Source organism: Doryrhamphus excisus, chromosome 2 (assembly GCF_030265055.1).
Source record: "Doryrhamphus excisus isolate RoL2022-K1 chromosome 2, RoL_Dexc_1.0, whole genome shotgun sequence".
In the NCBI taxonomy this organism is placed as follows: domain Eukaryota; kingdom Metazoa; phylum Chordata; class Actinopteri; order Syngnathiformes; family Syngnathidae; genus Doryrhamphus; species Doryrhamphus excisus.
In genome coordinates, this window is record NC_080467.1 from 10,277,939 (window position 1) to 10,298,367 (window position 20,429).

Genomic DNA, 20,429 nt, shown 5'->3' on the forward strand with positions numbered 1-20,429 from the left:
TAAAACGGGCATAAAATCTGTTTCTGCGAAGGTATTCTTGATTTATGTTATCATTTTGGGTGTAACTAGAGCAAAGAGAAAGTCTATAAAGGAAGAACTAGGAAACAGAATGCCAAATGACAGATCTTTGTGCCAAATTTGGAATATGTACACATACACAATAGTGTGCTGATCATTAAAGAAATGCTAATGCACATTTTGTAGCAGAGCAGGTGTTTGAATTGCTGACTCCGAGTGTAAATGTGTGTCACAGAGGCAACATCGAATTGTTTTATATATTTATTTTTGCTTTGACGTTTTATGGCGCGTAATTAAAATGAACTGTCTCTCCACTGCTGTTGTTTGCCTCCCGGCCCCATTTTTATGCTTCTATTGATTTATTATTGACTGTTATTTCAAACAGCTACGGGCTTGTAATCATGGTAGCCCACACGTGTCTGGCAGCATGAAAATGTGAATATTCACGCCTGTTTTTGTGACCTTGATATGAGATGGAAAATGTATCTCATCCAGCTACTTCAAAAGTCACTCTACGGATCTTCATTTTTGTAATTTTTGAAACCTGAAGGAAATTCTAACAAACAAGCATCATCCCATTTTGATTTCATTGCTAGTCTTGCTGCATTTCCCCGACTGCAAATATTCCTCTCTGAGCTTTCGAGGTCTGACCTCAAAGCTTTCTAGTGGAAAGTAAACAAAAAACATGGCTGACACCCTCGATAAGCCTGTCGTCTCACATTAGAGGCACATTTAAGTCGAGATCCTGAAAGCTAATGGGTTTGCAGGCAACAAACCATGCCAAACATGTTTAACGTTTTATTAGTTTTTGGTGAATTTACTTTTAGAGACTAATTAAGTAACTCAGGATGAGTATTTGATGACGTGAGATTAGGTCAACAAGACGAGACCAGCTTTGAACTCATTTGCTACAGACAACGTGATGACACAAGTGCACAATAGAAGAAATCATGTTCGAAGAAAGAACAGATTTGCATTTTATAGTGCATCTTTCCCATGTATTCAAGCCTCCACAACAAGCAGGAAGTGGAAAAGCATGGAGGAGTGTAGCGTGCAGAAGGTTACACTACACACATCCAAGTACTTGTGTATGTTTTTAGTTATTTTAGTTTTTTCTACATAACTAGCCACTCCAAATGAATGGATAGCGTTTGTTATTGATATAGGCGTAAGATATATCTATCCATAATGGGCATAATAAAGATGAAAGTACCAAGCAAATAAGCCTTAGAAGTGCCCCCCCTCCCCCACAGGGTAAAAGGAAGCGTTCACAATGACATCCATTTTTGTGCACCGTGTGTAGTAGCTGAGTGGCTGCAGCGCCACACATCTTATCAAGCCTCTTTGTTGCCTTGTAGCTTTCTATTACTGATAAGTGGTCTCGCCCTTGGGGGGGGGGGATTGTTGTTGTGCTCCATGTAGCTGGTCCAGGCAAGGTGAAACCTGGCTACATCCGTTTTTTTACTCCCCAAACTGCTGCCGTCCCAGTGGTGCCTTTCAGAGGGCAAAGATGTGCAAAGCTCATTAGCCTCCAGCACCTGTTTGCCTGACGAATAAACAAGATACCGAGGCTGCGTGTAAAGTCATGAAATAAATGGAATGCAACTCTCGGGGTGATGTTGGGGGGAGGGGGGGGGGGCGACTGGAGGGTGTGTTGATCCTGACGGGCCATTCTCAGCTACCAAAAAAAAAAAATGCTAATGTGTTCAGCATCCTGACTGACGGCTCACGCAGTCACACGCTTTGAGATCTTCCCACTGACATCTCTTGCTGTCTCACTGCCCCCCCTCCCTTTTTTTTTTAATCTTGTCTCCCAAACTATTTCTCTGCCGCATTCTATGGAGCAAAGCAGCTTGTGTTGACCATGCACTCCCAGTGAAAATAGAAGCAATCATTTATTCATCGATTGAAACATCAGAGGACTAAGAGGCGGTCAGGGGAGTGTGAGCCCACAGAGAATGGGGAAGATTGACAGCCGGAGGATAGCGGGTGAGAAATGAAGTGCCTATCAACGAAAATGGGGAGGAAAACATTTACATGAATGAAAAGGACAGTTTTGTGGAAAACAAAGGGCATCGCACAGGGGGTCTGATGATGGAAAGAAAAACACATGAGCGGGTATTATTACAATAGTGGGAACAATAACCCCCCCTTGGAACATAAAATGTAAAATGAGGTAGTTGACCAAAACTTTATTGAAACTAGCTTTGTGTTAACAACTCATTATACACCGGAATTGGCATTCACTCTTATGGACCCCGAATTCCAATTCATAGCCTGGTGCGTCCGCCATTGAAATTCCACCCTGTATGCTCCAGTCCAGTTTGGTGCTACATGCTGATCTGGTTTACATTAGGATTAGTGTGTACACAGCGGTAGCAACATGAGCTATGAGCCGTTCTTCCCACACATTATTTACAGTTGAGTATGTGTGTCTTTCTTAATTTTCTCTTCCATTGGAAAAATGATCGCCCCAACCCTAATGGGACGAATATATTTGGTAAGATTACGTTTTGTTTTGAGTCGGACCTTCTGGGACAGATGAATGACACTAACCAAGGTTCCACTGAATACACAGGGTACGTTTCTTTCCAAAGTAGCATAGCCAACTCCTTGCAGTAGCCACGTTTACATGAGTTTTTCCCTTTTCCGAATGGAATCTTTCTGAAAACAATGGTATACATGGAAAGGAATATTCCAATCTCTTGTCTACATTTGCCGCTATAATCAAACGGAATAGTTAATGGGGTATGTGCAGTAAAACGTAAAACATCAACATGATACCGGCTTTCCCGAGTTTTTCTTTCACTTCTTGGAATAACTCCATGTTGCAAGTTTTTCGTTCGTCCAGTCTTTCTCGTGCAAACTTTGCTTAGCAGTCCAGTGGCGATTGCTGGCCTCCATTTTTAACTGAAGAACGTCTGGAGCTGTGTGTTACGTCATATCTGAGCATGCGCTGAAAGAACGCACCCAAGATAAATTTAAACAGGAAAGATAAAATTCAATCTTACTAATATTTTATAATTAAATGCAATTGGAATATTTGGGTCCATGTATACGTGGCTAGTGTTTTCATAACTGGTCTCATTAGAAGCTTGTCAATATTTAGGAGGTAACAATTTTAACCCGTGATGTTTCTCTTTTCTTTTTATTGACACAAATCATTTTAACTATCTCATCTCAAGTACAACACATCCAGTACAGCTCAAAAAGAAAGAAAGGCATTTGTCCAAGGGATTACATTGAAAACAGTACTGTCCTTCACAAACAGATTCATGATATGGAACAGGAACATACTTTAAAATAAAACTGCAAATAAATGTCAACTACGAGTGCATGGGGTGTATGAAAGATAGGCTAACTATCTTGGATACATTCTGTCATGTTGTTGTTTTTTTTCCTTCTTTGCTTAACGGATTCCTCCCATGCAGTCCTAAATAAACAAAGATTACTGTGCCGACAGTTACAGTGATACAAGGACTGGAGAGAAGTAAAAATCAAACAAAGCAATAAATAAATAAAAAATATCAAAAGTCCCCCGATTCCCAAAGTGAAGTCCCAACATTTTTTTTTTTTCAGTAGTACCATACAGCAAAAGACATTCAGTAGCGTAAACCAGAGAGTGGTTAGAAAACACTCATGCAAAGAAAGCCTTTTTTCCACACATAGTCACCAAAATAGGAACATGATCGCCGTCAACAGTCGGGGGCCTCAGATGGGTTTGGGGAAGTCTTTGTTATAGTTGCTGTGTTGTATTGTTCTTCACAGACTTTTTATTTGCTACTATGCTTGATGAAAACGATATGACACAATGCACCGTGTATGATCGCGTCCGTAGAGCAGTTCCAACTCATCTGTCCGTCCGTCCGTCGCACGGGGCGGTCCGACAAAAAAAGTCTTTGTTTCAATTCCCGCTGTGAGGACTACAGCAGAGAAATCACAGCCATTGGAATGAGTGTAGGTTGATTAACCGTTGTACAAAAAAAGGCGTGTTTTTTGGCATCTGTTCTTTTTGTCTTCTTTTAACTCCGATATATACTCTATATGTATATATATTTATATATTGTCTACTTTTACAATCATTTTCTATGCAGTAAACAATCAAGGGGTTTCATTCCAACAAAATGAGCTATCAAAATAACATCAGCTATCTAACTAGTATAGTCATAGTAAGGTCTTTTTTTTTTTCTTTTAATGTACAAAACTGCTCTTTTTTTTAATCCAACAGTCTGATTTTAATGACATATTCTATACCAAGATGTTTTTAGATATTTTTTTTCGTAAAGTCGTCTATGTGCACATTCAGTCTCTTGGTCTTATAAATAGGATTTTCTTGACAGTCTTTTGCAAATTCATGGATGCAATCGGTTTTCCGTGGTTACAGTTCCTCTGAGCGGATGACGTGGAACAGCGTGACGTTGTAGAGCACCTGGTGCCCGTTGTTCCAAGCATAGAGGGCACGGTCCCGCGGGTTGTAGTCCAGCATGGAGATATGCGAGTACTTATTCTGAAAGGCGATGTCTATATACTCGTACGTAGAGGAGTTGGTGGAGTAGGCGTAGTAGACCTTGGTACCACCAGAGTACCCGTTGGTGACGTACAGTGTGCCGCAGATCATAAAAGACTCGCCGGCACTTCTTTTGGGGTGGTTGGTGGTCCAGCTTTTCACAATCTGCAGTGTGTTGGGGTTCAACTTGCTGATCACGATATTGCCGGCGTTCTGGTTGGTGGCGTAGACGGCCCACAGGCCCCCCTCGTCCACCATCAGGTCAATGTCGGAATGGCCGCCCCAAGCGTAGTGGTACGCGTTGTTGAAGCCGGCGTAGTCCAGCTGCCGGGACTTACTGATGGAAGAGGTGCGGAAGTCAAACTTGATGATGACGTGGCTCTGGAACTTGTTGAAGTAGATGGAACCGTTGTAGACCACCTGGCCCGTTCCGGACCACGGATGGGGGAGCCGGTGGGACGTGAAGTTGTCTGACGTCATGAAGTCCTGCATGGACTTGTACTCCCGCACAAAGCGGTTGTTATGGTAACCGTCCATGTACCAGACCTAAAAGATGGACACATTAGAATTAGGATCACACACTTGAGAGTTGGGTTGAGATCAACCTGAGCTGAGTTTGAAGTAATCCACAGGGATGAATCCTGACCTTGGGAAAGGTGAGTGATTTGAATGAATCGACTAAACAGCAGGAGGAGGCGAACGCCTCTAACCACTACCACCACCAGAAATAGAATACATCAAACTGGCATTTCCATCTGTCACACATGCTGATATCCATTTATTGATCAACAAAATGGAGCCTGTGAATCCTGCGAATGCCTCTCAGTGCTTTGCGTGGGACTGATGGTGGCTCAATAAAGCCATCAGAGCAGATAGAGTAGCATCAGTGGCCACACGGCGGCTTGGGTGTTTTACCCTCCGAACTGCACTTAGGGTTCAAGACTGCCGAGTGCTGACCTTTCTCGACACTGCCACGGGAGCGTGCAGGAGAGTCGGGATCTTGGCGCTGTTCGCACACTTGAGTGCTAATTTAAGAAGACAGCTCAATGTCATCATTTGGCAACTAGGCAGAGCACTCCAAGCGGGCAACGGGTTTCTACCGGGTCAGTCGTGTCTCAGACATAAGGTCCAACCAGCTAATAGTAACATATAGACATATAGATATTTTATGCGGCTACACGGCGGTTGCGTGGTTGGCGCACAGGCCTCACAGCTAGGAGACCTGAGTTCGATTCTACCCTCGGGCATCTCTGTGTGGAGTTTGCATGTTCTCCCCGTGCATGCGTGGGTTTTCTCCGGGTACTCCGGTTTCCTCCCACATTCCAAAAACATGCTAGGTTAATTAGCGACTCCAAATTGTCCATAGGTAAGAATGTGAGTGTGAATGGTTGTTTGTCTATATGTGCCCTGTGATTGGCTGGCCACCAGTCCAGGGTGTACCCCGCCTCTCGCCCCAAGACGGCTGGGATAGGCTCCAGCACTCCCCGGAGTATAAGCAGTAGAAAATGAATGAATGAATGAGTTTTTTTTTATGCTTACATTTTTTAAGTCCGTTTTTTTTCATCCTTTAGCAGCATAGCTTGTGTACTTTAGTGACAGTAAGTAAAATGTTTAATTAAATGCAAAATACTTGCATTTGTTGATGCAATACATCCATCCATCTATATTCTATACCGCCTATCCTCACCAGGGTTGTGGGGTATGCTGGAGCCTATCCCAACTACCTTTGAGTGAGTGGCCAGCCAAGCATGTGTGGAACGTCAGCGGGCATCGTAAACCGCTAGTTTGCATCAATAAGCGGGAAAACAAAATACGGTGTAAACGCACTCATACAACTTGAGCTGCACTAGCATGCTCTGCTAAACTAAGCTAATCCCACATTAGCTTTCATTCCCGCTGCGTAAGAGTGGCGTTTGTGTTGTTTTTTGTTTTTTTTGCCAGGGTTTCAATGTGTTTGGTTCCGGTAAAACATAGCTACTTAGCAGCAACAACTGTGAAAATGATATATGATCCGCCTGCTGAAATTCAGATACCTTTAAGAAGCTCAGCCCAGTTGAAGCATTCTTCAGCATTTGCTTTGCGAATCTCGTTTTTGTAGTCAGATCACACGCACCGAAGGAATGAAATTACATAGTCAACAAGCATCCTAATGAAGTTAGAGCCAAGCCTCCCTCAAGGACCAGGCGACGCTGAGATCCGGCGGTTGGCAAATGCAAACAGTCAGTGTGACAGCTGTGGGGTGGCACTGGCCGGGCACCGTGGGGACCGTGCCCATCACACCGCATCAAGTTCCCTTGTCCCAGCTGCTGTGGCCCCGGGCCCCCATCACCGTTCACCTTCGGTAATCATCGCCACAGGACCATGCACTTCCTCAAATCTCAGCGCCCCCCCACGTGCCACAATCCCTTTTTTTTTTTTTTTAAATGCAAAGGAAAACCAGCACAATGCTATTGACAATCTCCTCTATTTCCCTGTGAGAATAAATCCCATCTTTTATGTGTTGTACTCGTTGTGTATTAGTTTCTGGTATCCTTCACAGCATGCTAAATATAATCTTAGGTCAGCAGTACGATGCAAGTTGTGCAAGTTGAAGCAGCCTCCAGGAAGCCGATTCTTTTCATCATCTGACATTGAAAGCTGTGTCACTGATTGTAGCGGCCAATAATCAGCCCAGGAAAAAGTCTATATTCCCCCAGCTTTCACCTTTCCTTGTCCGCTACGCCGCCTCCGGTTACATCCACAAAAATATGTACATGATATTAACATTTTATGATGTCTGTCAGGTGTAAAAGTATGAAAGTCAGAGGTATTTTTTGGTAGGTTTTGTCAATGGAAGCATCAACCCACGTCACCCCAAAATATACATGGAACAGTCTCGTGTAACCCATCTGGTCTGGCCTGTCTCGTGTTCCAGCCGGATTCAAACCAAATCTGCAGATGGAGTCAAGAGTGAGAGTCAACCCAGCTTCCAGAGCGACTCTTGAGACATCAGGAAGTGTACGGCAAAAGTACGTTGGTAAACCTGACTCCCTGACACCTTAAGGACATGGATTTGATAGCTCGATGCCCTGTGTACACTCCATCTGCGTATCTTAGTTCTAGCCCAGGCAGAACGTGATGCTGGCCGGAGCAGGCGGGTTCCTCTCATTCACAGCTGACTGCACCATCAAGCACCTCTGGTCTGCTTTTGAAACCGCTACCTGGTGTTGCTTATTTAAAACTCCCTCTTTGAGTCTCGGTAACGAACCTCTCAGGGGTGACTTGCGCTGAATGACACAAGAGTTGGTCATTTTTTCCTCATTTGCAATCATCCAAAATGATGAATTGAAATGATGAAATTCCGTTTTGCTCGCTTAGCCCCTGGCTATCTCAACGGGCACGATACGCTGCCAACTAAAGGCCGCCGAGTGCCAACCCGAAGACTGGGTCCACAAACGCTCATCAGCTTGTGTGTCAGGGGACTTTAGGGACTTTGTTCTCTTCAGACAGAGCCAGCTCGCCACTTTCAGTCTTGATGTTTAGTCCTTGCTAACAAGCTGCTTGGGTCCTTGCAGATAGAGCCAGTGTGCTACACAAGGATTCGGCATCGTACTCTCAAATAGCTGGACACACGCTGTGCCAACTAAACACGTTTTAGTCCTGTTGCATTGTGTAAAAGACGTTTTTTTTAAATGGACATACACTATTTTGATAGAATACTCCCAATGAAGGGTGGCACGGCGGTCGAGTGGTTAGCACGCAGACCTCACAGCTAGGAGACCAGGGTTCAATTTCACCCTCGGCCATCTCTGTGTGGAGTTTGCATGTTCTCCCCGTGCATGTGTGGGTTTTCTCCGGGTACTCCGGTTTCCTCCCACATTCCAAAAACATGCTAGGTTAATTGGCCACTCCAAATTGTCCATAGGTATGAATGTGAGTGTGAATGGTTGTTTGTCTATATGTGCCCTGTGATTGGCTGGCCACCAGTCCAGGGTGTACCCCGCCCCTCGCCCGAAGACAGCTGGGATAGGCTCCAGCACCCCTGCGACCCTCGTGAGGAAAAAGCGGTAGAAAATGAATGAATGAATGAACTCTCAATGAAGGACCTTGGGATGGTTAATCTCCATTACATACCCGAGTGTCGCCTTCAGGCGCCAGAGGATCAGTCATCCAGGAGCCAAACCTGGACCCTGACGTCTTTATGGTGATGGGGTCGCTGATGCCCGTCAGTTTGCCGCACGCTGCAAAGGACAAAGATGAGATAAAACACCAAAACATGTGTGTGTTTTGTATCATGTCCATGATATCACCAGGGATTGGTCATAGACCTAACGGATGAGGGAACTCGTATCCAGCTGGCCTCTGGTGGGTCTCTCTGGGCTGTTCAATAGATGTTATGATGTGATTCCTTTCAACACCTGAATGGTTGCCCTGTGTGCTCCACTTCAGTGAGCTGCCCCGCTTTTAATTAGCAGTGACCGATGTCTTCACGTGAACTTGACAAAATGTGCATCCCCGTATTAAGACTGGGTCCGACTCATAATGAGGACAGATAGAAGCAAAGAGACCTCTCCGGACGCGAAGCACTCGTCAATTCCTTCGGATGCCCTTTTTTTTTTTTTCTAACGGCCTCTCAGTAAGGCAAATGTCAATTAGACGGTCTGGATGAGGTAATTTGATGCGGTGGACGCAAGGAGTCATTCTGTGGCGCTAATTTAAAGAGTAAGTCATGATGATGGTCTATTTGCGGGGTTGTCATTAGCCTCTTTGGTGCACATTTGCAGTCATTAGCAATTACCTTTACCACTCCTCCACACTCTTAAAGGAATAGTACACTCTTTTTGGAATGCTGCCCATCATCCACAATCCTTATGAGACGTGGACACAGACCTCTCTATCTTTTCTGTTTGTTATGGTTATGGTTATGGTAATGGTAATGGTTTAATTTCATTTGAACATGCATCAGATTACAATTGAGTGCATCCCATAATCAGTTCCCAGTTCCACATGTCCAAAAGGGGAAGGAAGAAGCAAAGCTTATTAAATCCTACCCCTCCATCTGGTACTTTTACAATCACTGACTGTTACATTTGTTCACTCCCTGCTTTCCATAATACAGTTTAAGGTTTTTTTTTTTTAATGATGTACCTCATACCGAAGTACAAGGTGATATGACCATACAATGACATAATGTGTACCATAGTAAATGTCAATATAGTGATTATATATAGCACATCATGACTGGTTCAAGACTCTTCATCCTTGTATTTAGCAAAGTTATAAAGATATAAAAACAGATACAAAAAGAGGCAGCTGATTAAGGCACTAATAAAACATGGAATAGGTGTGTCGATTTACGTGCATTCTTCGCTGCGTCTTTAAATGTTTTAATATCTTTACAACTAATAAAATAGAAAGATGTGTGTTCATGTCCCACATAAGGATTGTGGATGATGGGTGCTTTAAGATCCACTAAATACCCCCCCCCCCCCCCCCCCCATTAAAGTTTTCATTTTGGTTGGAGGTCCTTACAGTACACAACGTTCATGTGTACGTATGTGCTAAATGAGATTAACCATTGATTTGCTGCATGTGTGACGTTTACAGTGGAGGGGGCGGGGGGTTGAGTCTCTTATATAATCCTCTGAAGGATTAAAAATAAGTAATAGAGTGGTTGATGGGTTTTTTTTTTATGTCTTTTCTCTAAGCACGCCTCCATCTCTAAGCACCACACAGCATCATCATCTCCATACCGCCATACCATATTCGTCTAACAGAAGAACCCCAAACAAATCTTAATGGATGTTTGAACCTTGCTTGGTTGTCCAGAGGGTCTAATCCCCCTTTGGCCTACATTTAGGTGAGGTCAAAGGTGAGCAAACGGGAAGACGGATTTGGAAGCTTGAAGCATGATCTGGAAAAGATCACGTATATTTCCTATGGGATGTTTTCATTTGTGAGCTGCATGGTGACGAGTGGTTAGCACACAGGCCTCACAGCTAGGAGCCCTGAGTTCAATTCCACCTTTGGCCATCTCTGTGTGGAGTTTGCATGTTCTCCACGTGCATGTGTGGGTTTTCTCCGGGTACTCCGGTTTCCTCCCACATTCCAAAAACATGCTAGGTTAATTGGCAACTCCAAATTGTCCATAGGTATGAATGTGAGTGTGAATGGTTGTTTGTCTATATGTGCCCTGTGATTGGCTGGCCACCAGACCAGGGTGTACCCCGCCTCTTGCCCCAAGACAGCTGGGATAGGCTCCAGCACCCCCGCGACTCTCGTATATGAATGTTTATTTGTATTGTTGGGAATGAGAGGTTGTTTATGTGCCTCCGTGGGCAAAGGAAGGAGAATGATGGCAAGCGTACACCGGTATGGACTTCCCGCTCCATTCGTCAGCATTTAGGATTAGCCCGCAGCCCTCTCACATTGTTGGAACGCGACAGGGGGTGATTTATCGATTTGATTATTGCCCAGCGAGCTGCCGCCATCTTGATCGATGGTCGCCGTGCCCCCCCACTTCAGCCGCAGGACTGTTCCGGTGTAAAACACCTTGAAGGACAGCGCCACGCCGAATCTCCCCGGCTCTCTCCTTCACATTCTCCTTCTCCTGTTGCATCCGCTGCTAAAAATCTATCCCTGGCTTTCTTTGTTTGACTTTTTCCTCCCCCGCCAACACACACATACACGCGTGCCCTTGTTCTGCTGACGCTAATGCAGCTTATTGACCTTCACAAGTGAAATCTCTGCAACAGAAGTGCTGCATCTTCGTGTGCACATGAAAGGAACAGCCAGACTCGCTTCTGCCTGAGCCTGTCCCTCACCACGTGACCCCATCTTTTATCTCTTCTGATCTTACACACACACACACACACACACTCCTAGCCTCAGCTCCGCTAGCTTTGGTGATCACATGAGTTACATGAGTCGGCCAAAGGTCGTAATAAAAACAAACGTAGCTGCATATGAATGCAGATTAAAGAAAACAGATAAGGTCAGCTACAACGGCGTAAGAGCAGAAGAGATTAGTTTCCATTGAAATGAACTCGGATGGTCTCCCAAAAATAATTCCTCAATGTGCATAATAGGAGACGGGGACACAATAAACTCGTGATTTGCAGCATGGACGCGTCTGCTCTCGTAAGCGGCGTCTTATTCAATTGAGTGTGGGTGTGCATCCATTAGCACTGGGAGTTGTGACAGAGGTGTGAAGAGACTGTCGACGGGCTGCAAGCAAAGAACTTTAGGAAATGAGGATGTATTATCTCTGCCGCTCGCATGCTCCGTGCTGTTTGTTTACCTGAAGAGGCTTCCAAAGGCACAACGACCCGGGTAGGCTGCGTGCTAAGACGCTGAAAGAGGCTGACGATGTGCTGAAATACTAAAGAATGGCAGCTGTCCTGAGATGCGGCCCCTCGTGGCTCTGAGTGTCATTAGCGTAATCTGATTGGACTGATATGACAACTCGTCCTATCATGACTGCCAACATTCATCTGGCTAACATGGAGGCGATCATCTCGACTGTATTTGCATCGCTGTCATCATGCTCACAGCCACATATTCGCATGGTGTCTGGGGATTGCTATGGTGTGCTGTGATGTAGGAAAAATCATTTCATTTCTGCACCCTGTCTCTATCCGTCACAAATTTTGACCTTTTTCATCACATAGTTTGTTATGGTATACTAGATATGACACTAATGTGCTTTGACGCCAATAACTTGCAGGTTCCGTGATGATTTGATATTATTGAGTGCTAATGTGCATATTCATTCAGAACCTCACATTGATTCATGCTAGCACACATATCAAACAGTGACGTATAATCTTGATGGTGTTCCTCTTTTACACAATAATTAAGAAATAATAATTGATATAATGGACCACCCACCCAGGTTGGAGACCACTGACTTAGCGTTTTTAATGCACAACACGTATCAAAGTCCGCCCCCACTTCCTTCACTTTTATGTAAGTTTAGATGCCCCTGATCTAAAGGTTTTAACCCCATGATGCTTTTTCTTTGGCTTTTTGTGTGTGAGGCCACCACATGGTACCAGTATTTTTTAAAAAAAGATGGTAACCACAGAAGCACACTGGAAACCCACACAGGAAAGGCTAATACAAGTAATCAAGCATTAACTGCAAACCAAGCACTTGAATCAATTGATTGACAAGTATTTTGGTATTCGATTAATAATTTTTTATATAAATACCCTCAAATGTGATTTTTTTATTTTTTTTTTACATTCCCTTAGTGACCCATAAAAGCCGACCTACTATGTTTGTGTTTTAGGCACAACAAGGTATTCCTTGACACTCCTCAGCTTTGACTTCTTAAAACAGTGTTCGAGACGTTCACCTCTAAACAATTATTCAGTTCATCAAACAAGAAAACGATTATTTTCTGACATGGTGGCTATAATATCTGCCTATCCATGTACCCCCCCACCCCCCATAGAGTTTACATGTACATGTCGTGCCCACACAATCAAAGTCATGTGAATGTGCCTGAGCGTTTCTCTCTTCGGCGTGTCGGCGGTGTTCTGTGCATGCACGTGTCTGCGTCGTCTGTGCCTACCTAATTTTTGCATGCACGCTCGGAGTCTCTCCTCGAGATTTGACACTCTGCTGTGGAGCTCCTCGTAGTCATAGGCCCCCATCTCCTCCTGAAGTTCGCTTAGAACTGACGTCAGATTCTGGACCTCCTCCTTAAACTGCAATACCAATTTGGCATCGGCTTTGTACTCCACCAACACTGGTATCAACGGTCTAATCTCCTCCATTTTCGCCTTTATGGCCTGAAAGGATTAGAATAAGCTCGGTTGAGTGTCAGGTGCGACGCAAAGCAACCCCCGCTGTGCGCAAAAGAAAAGGAAAAAGAAAAGAAAGCACCTGTCTGATCCTGACTACTCTCACTCTAGCCTGTCACCACAACCCCCTTGTGTGTGTCTGTGTTGTCAGTTCATTGTCTGGATGTGTGTATGCATGTGTGTGTGTGTGTGTGCACAAACCCGGCCATTTTTTTTTCTCTCGTAGCACATGAAGAGCAGAGCAGGGGACTCCGTCCCAGCAGTGACCGGCCATTTAAAGAAAACAAAACAAAACAAAAAGCAAGCCCTCGGTACACCAGCAACAATTGGGAAAGCTCTTTATTGGTCATGGTCTTTTTAAAATGCAACATCGTAGTAAGGGTTACATGCTTTTACATGTCACACACAACAACGTGGCTGGAGTTTTACGTCTACTCTTTCTTTTTAAACGTATAGATCCGTCCAGTAACCAAATATGCATAGACAAAAGCCAAAAGCAAGTATATTTAATAACAACAATTAGACATAAGAATAAGAATAATAAGAATTTTACACTTGGAAATCAAACTTTTGAAGTAACATGCAGGAAGAGATCAGTGGTGGGGCAGGGCTTCCTCTCTCTTAATGGTGCTAAAAAGGTCAAATTAACTCTTTGATGCTCAAAAAGCTCTCAGTACTGTGGCCCAGTCGGGTTGGGTGCGGGTGGGGGGGGGAAGGGAAATCTGGATTTGACCTGCCTCTTCTTCCCTCTGGCTCTCCCTCTCTCTCTCTCTCTCTGTCTCTGTCTCTTTGTCTGTCTCTCTCTTTACATGTCTTAAAGTTAGCCCTGCAAGCAAGAAAACGACAGGCTGTTGACGGGCTGTGGCTTGCTAACCTGGCTAGCAGACACACAAACAAAACAAAAGAAAAAAACGCACACACGCGCAGGTTTTGCACAGTAAAACACATGCACTGGGGGGGGGATTGGGAGCATGTGTGGTTTTGTTCACGCATGCATAAGGATGCACAAATGTAATGGAGTGAGAGACGCAAACGATGTAATAAGATGAGGAAAACACAACAAATGATTCCAAATACCGAGGGGTGTCACAAGATCTTGCAGGTTGAAAAACATGACAAGATTTCTTGTTCGGGAAAAGAATGTCTTGGGATGATAGTAAATGAAAAATGAACTTGATACTTTTGCATCCGTGCCAATTTTCCTCGACTGCTACCTCCAAACAGGCAGGAGGAGGGTTCACTCTGTGCATTGGTTTCAGGACCTTGGCACGTTTGTTCCATAGAACAACGAAGGGAGTGATCACTTTTGTCAGAGTGCAGAAGAGCGTAACTTGGAAAATAAATTAGCAGATTGCAATATACTCTGGTCATATTTTTTTTTAATACTCTTGTCTTGTTATCGTAGACCCAATCTGTGACACCCCCTACAAACAGGACATAGTCCAGTGGTTTGGAAGCATCTGAACAAGCTAGCAGCAGTCATATCTCATCATGCAGAACCCCATCAGTCCCATAGAGGTGATAGTGAGTCGGTCAGGTTAGCTGAACCAACTGAATCCATAACTAATCTTTAGGAATGGTCCATATTGTTGGCGGATTGAACATTGACGTAAACAAGGTGCAAGTACAATGGACCCAAATTGGACCCAAAGCATGGACTCCAGCTCAGACAGTTAACATTCTCTTGGCTCATAGTTATCCTTTTGTAGGTTTGCTGCCCCCTGCTGGTTTGGAGTATGGTGACGTGGTGCTAGCATGTTCAGATTACCTCAGGAATGTATTGATATGGATATGACCGCATCACATGGGCATCAGACGGTTCTTTACCTTATATTGCTTGGCGATGTTCTGCATGTGATTCTCCTCCACCTGCCTGAACTTGGTTTGCAGGCCACGGAGCTGGACCTCCATCTTCTCCACATATTGGAGTTCTCTCTGGGTTCGCTGGTCCAAAACCTGGATGGACTGGGTCATGTTCTGGACCTGCCGGTGGCCGTAAAGACACGTTATACAACCGGTGCCGGCTTTTCTTCCATAAGGAACTTGGAGTGTACCTTCTCCAGAAGCTGTCTCAGTTGTTTGGTGCGGGCATCCCTCGAACACATGGACTGCTGGGGCGCCACCACGGTGCACACGCACCTACCCTCGCCATCCTGGCCCGAACTGTACACCTGCCACGACTCCTCTGGGTTAGCCGGCAGCACCTGAGGACAGACAAAGACTTTTTTTGTGAGAGAGTATTTTGATGCTCGACATCAATAAGAAACACAATTAGACTGCAGCCGCTCTACCGACACAGGGACGTTTCTTACATTACGGTTTCATCAGCTAATTTGTCAAAATGGAAGATTTAGATGCTGCAAAATGAGATTTCCGCACAGCATCCGGTAATTAGTTCATCAGTTGTGTCGGCTGTGACTTGCAATTAGTTTCAACACGAGAAGACGCAGAAGAAGTGAGGCATTGTGGCATCTCCTTGCAGACACAGGTGCCTTTCCCACCTCTTTATGGCCGTAGGCTGGGTCAACTTCATCCCTGCCCCCCATTCCCTGTCACGGAGCAGCATCCCAGAAAAAGAACATATTTAAGGGCAGCGCAAAAGGGACTTAAGAATGAATAAATCTCATCTGATTTAGTACAAAGCCATCATATCCAAGATGGGAGAGGCGCTTTTTTTTTGGGGGGGGGGGGGATTCCCGCCTGTCTTAGCAAAGCGAGTGATGCCACGCATTAATCACCGCGTCCGCAATTAAAATCCCTGCATGCACCTGCTGAGTCGCTCTGTGGGAGGTAGCCAGGAACAAATTGGGAAAATGTTGCTGCGCTGAGCAGACAAAGAAAAGCACAAGCAGACTCTTCTTCACAGATGAAAGCGAACAACAATGATTTGTCTTTTGGTTTTGTTTGAGATGAATTGAGGACTTGGTGTCGCTAACTGATTTGAATGCAATTAGTCTTAACTCGGAGCCCGGAATCTAACAGAGACGACTAATCATTGAAGATTGCAGAGAGATGTGATTGAAACGTCTGATCAGCGTTCCAACATAATTAGGTTAGGTAACTTTTCACTTGAGTTGAGTGAGAAGATGTTGTCGCCGAGACTTTTTTCACTTTGGGGTTAAAAACCCGAAATGGCACACTTACTCCGGTGCTGCGATCCAGGTAGCCCCCCTGCGCCGCCGTCAGCTTGGTGGTGTTGAGCCCCACCAGCGAGGGCAGAGTCTGCGACATCCAGTTGGTGATCATAGCCATGGTGCTGAGCACCACGCCGATCTTCAGCAGTGGCACCGACATCTTCGCGGCCCCTCCCCCTGAAGTGCACCTCCGCTCACGCCGTCTTCATTCTCAGGACTCCGGGGAGAATTATTTCTTTTTGAAGCGGATCTTTGCGCCCAGACTGGCCAACGGGTTCACGCCGGGGCTCCGGCTGGGTTCTTCTTTTCTTGCACATCTCCAACAAAGGTGGAAAGCAAGCACTTGATCCAGTGGATGGAAAAAAAAAAGATAGGATAGAACCGGGATGCTGTGCGTGGCTCCGCTTTCTCCCGCGCACTGGTATCTCTCGGATGCACCTTTTACTATTTGCTTCACGCCTGTGGGCCCGCCTCCTGCCTGCCTCCGTGAGCGCCGTCATTAAGAGGCGGCACGCTCCAAGTGGATGAGAACGAGGAGGGAGGGTGCAAGGGGTGGGATGGAGGAGGAGTGGGGGAGGTACTACGCATCTATCTCCATCTCCAGACATAATTATGTCATCCAGGCTCATGGAAAAATATGCCATTGGAGCTTGATCCGCCCATGGTGGTTCTACCCCCATGTGGGGATGACAATGGGGGATTCATCTCAACCGCCCTGGGTTTTTTTTTTTTTCCAAAATGAGGAAGGATGCGCTCGGTCACCCATAGCAACCTCTGGATGGGTGCTGAGACGCTTTCATCCTCTTAATGAGGGCGTGAGATTTTAATGCGCTGTACTCTGGCGCCATCTTGCTGTCGGGTGTGGTGCTGCAGCCCTCGGACATGCAAAAGAAGAACACACCTTCGTGCATTCATCATCTTAGTTTCACCTCAGCAGCTGTTGTGTGACGCTTTTTAATATTTAAATTGCGATATGCATAGCAAGCGGTGTGTGTTCCCTCATAAAGGCAAATGCCAGGAAATGGCAGTCATACATCATGCATGAGGCCCCCTGACGAACAGGACTGATAAACCGGAGGGAAGGTTCCCACTATTTGCGCATCGCTTCACTGTGACCTTTGCATTCCGACGTGAGGTCAATCTCGGCGGCATCCAATGGCCGGACAAAGCTTCTTTTTTTTTTTTATTGCGAAACCATGCCAAAACAACCCTTGCATGACTATAGGTAATCAAGTCTAGAGTGTAAAACGGCTGATTAAAGCTGTACTTTAAAGGTAGCGTTATCGCCCACTGTGTATTGTGGTTTACCGTAGCAGTTGCCATAACAACACGAACACACACTGAGAGAGCGACAGAGCACAATTTCACATTTTCAGCCCACAAGTGCACGACGACACTCCTACTCTGACTGACACTCTCATGGCGGCTCCACCCAGCACAGCCTCTCACTTACAGTACTCAAATGGTCTTACTGGTTTTTATATGGACACCTCAACATTGAGCGTTAATGTGGTAGCCAACACAAGTGGGGAGTACTGCATTTGTGTTTGACAACCTGTATCGGACCACCAATGATAAAGATCAATGCATCAAGACTCTGTGAGATCACCAGGTGAGGAAGCTGCACCAATTCGGCCATCCTGGTTGTCGGCATCATCAAAAGTATTGATGTGGGGAATTAGCTACTAATTACAATCATTCCATTGTTAATGGAAAAGTGATGTGGAAGCGGTGTGGACTGATCACCTGTCAATCACTGACTAAACATTAGAGATGATGAGGACATGCTTTTGAGGTTCAAACCCAAAAGCCTTGATTCTGCTGTTTAGTGGTCTAGAATAAAGATGGAAGAAGGCCCTGAGAGTTTGTCAGCCTTGTGATTGACAGGTGATCAGTGCAGTCTTCCACCATTTGCTCCCGCCTTAATGGATGAAGAACTAACGATCAACAGATTTTTCATTGCAACATGTCCGCCATGTTTTGCTGACTTTTTGTGGCATCACGTTACCTCAACTTCCGTGCTTCCATTCCCTCCTAAAAGTGCTGAAACCTTTCGTTTCCTGGGCGGGACTTCCTCCATATATCGACTTACCGTCAGTTGAGCCAAACAAACTGCATGAGTGAAACATGCTTGACGTGACCATTCCCCCACCACCAGCCTCCCACACCCACCACCCCCTGACTGATGGCTTCCTCCCATCAGTGCACACGGCCGCCCGAGCATTGCTCCGTGGTGTCAGCATCTTTTCACAAAACCGAATGAAACATTTCAACGCAGTCCAGGCTTGCAGGTCACATCCTGACCCGTTCACTTACAGCACGGCAGAGCTCTTTGACAGGGAATACGCAAACATTGACATGTCGATCAATTGATGGCTTTCATCTGTCAGTGCAATATGACATCAATATTATATAGCCAGCTAATAGGATTAGCATTCCCGGATTTGCAGCAGGCTTCATTTTGATGGACTTAAGTATATCACAGAGGTTATATATGCTAATGAATATTGTAATTGGAGTGGGGGGGGGTGGGGGGTTAAGGCCCTCTAGCACACATCATGTACTGTACACCCACCTTGATGTGAAGTGTTTACTTTTTGGATGACAGGAAGTGGAGAGTTAATGTTGCCACTTGACTGTGCAGTAATGGTGTTTACAACCCAGCAGTCAGTGCATTAATGGACCTAATGTTCCCTTCCTTCTTGTTCTGCACACTGTGGTCACTGAGCATGCTCAGAAGCACCTCCAGGAGGGAATGCAGCTCAGTGTGGAGAAACGGTTTGCACCAAAAGAGCATCCCCAGTAGCACATATTCGGTCAATGTTATGTATAATATTAGTTTTGAGGAAGTAGATATTAGTCAAAATGATGCGATATGATATTTGGAGCTCGTTACAGCACAGGTGGTATCAACGATGAATAGCGTGCTTTGCTAATCTCTTTAAATGTGCTCGCTCTTCTTTGCGCTAATCTGACTCCCGGTTGCTGGAGCCAATTAAACTTGCAGATTATATCTTTTTTTTATGTGTGAGGGCCAAAATGGCGTGAAGGGGACCTACTTGGGTGAGTTCTGTGCCCATGAAGACGAGGAGAACCAGCGTGAGGAGCCTACTGGCGGGCTGCATGTCTTCGCCTTATTCCGGAGTGTGCAGATGGAGTCCCCGTCCTCGGTTTTCTTCCCCCTCCCGGGTCGCTCGGCGTTGCGGGTCTTGGCGTGTTGTTGTTATTGTTGTTCCCTGTCAATATTGGCAAAGCTCCTTTCAGCAACACAAAAGCAGAAAGATGGAATAGTCTGTGTGCAGATGCATCGCCTCGTCGGCGCCTCTCCCTTTTTTTTCCTCCTCGCTTTCCCGCGCTCGTCTAAAGCGTGGCGGGAAGGAACATTTGTCTCGGCGCGGTGTGGCACACACACACACACACACCACACGCGCGTTGCTGCGTGGGGGGGTTGTCGCGGGCGGAACCGTCTCACTCCGGTGTGCGTGCGTTCGTGCGTGCGTGTGTGGTGGCTCAGAAGTTTACATTCCCACGCCGAGCTGCCGACGATGATGCTGCCGGTGGAGAGGCTGAGTGTGCGGCGCTGTCCGCGGTGCTAGAAGCGGAAGTTGCATTCTGATGATGGGTGGGAGGGGTTTAGGGGTGGGGGGTCCAACTGTGTCAGGCGCAGAGGAGAGATACATGACTTTACAAAATCAGTTAAAGTCACTCACACGCACATAGCCCATAGGGACAACTGGAAACTACTTGATGACCTCATTGTTGAACATAATGTTTGCTTGGCACAACGGACAGAGCTCACAGACAGGAGTTGCTGGTTCAAATCTCCATTACAACACCTCTGTGTGGAGCTTGCATGTTCTAGTCGTCTTTTGTCACTCCTCCTACATTCCAAAAACATGCTAGGTTAATTGGCCACTCCAAATTGTCAATAGGTATGAATGTGAGTGTGAATGGTTGTTTGTCTATATGTGCCCTGTGATT

At 45.6% G+C, this 20,429-nt stretch overlaps 1 protein-coding gene across 2 annotated transcripts; it reads right to left on the reverse strand.

Annotated features, from left to right (window-relative positions):
* Positions 1-4,279: 4,279 nt before the first annotated feature.
* olfm1b (olfactomedin 1b) lies at positions 4,280-20,013 on the reverse strand. Of its 2 annotated transcripts, none has more exons than XM_058065177.1 (6): positions 19,508-20,013; positions 15,369-15,518; positions 15,142-15,297; positions 13,083-13,302; positions 8,639-8,745; positions 4,280-5,071 (listed from the first exon to the last, which is right to left on the reverse strand). In XM_058065177.1, the coding sequence occupies exons 1-6, from the start codon at positions 19,571-19,573 to the stop codon at positions 4,397-4,399; spliced, it is 1,374 nt and encodes a 457-aa protein (XP_057921160.1). In that variant the 5' UTR covers positions 19,574-20,013; the 3' UTR covers positions 4,280-4,396. The 2 variants fall into 2 exon arrangements, with proteins under 2 accessions (XP_057921160.1, XP_057921159.1); XM_058065176.1 differs by lacking the exon at positions 19,508-20,013 and adding an exon at positions 16,459-18,535.
* Positions 20,014-20,429: the final 416 nt, after the last annotated feature.

What these genes read in the sequence shown, in the direction of transcription:
- olfm1b (XM_058065176.1), bottom strand. Translation starts at nt 16,608, where the DNA reads ATGTCGGTGCCACTGCTGAAGATCGGCGTGGTGCTCAGCACCATGGCT. An exon ending in AGCGTGCATGCAAAAATTAG is followed by an intron (nt 8,746 to 13,082) that starts GTAGGCACAGAC and finishes TGTCCTTTGCAG; the next exon opens with CGTGCGGCAAACTGACGGGC. An exon ending in CGCCTGAAGGCGACACTCGG is followed by an intron (nt 5,072 to 8,638) that starts GTATGTAATGGA and finishes TCCATCTTTTAG; the next exon opens with GTCTGGTACATGGACGGTTA.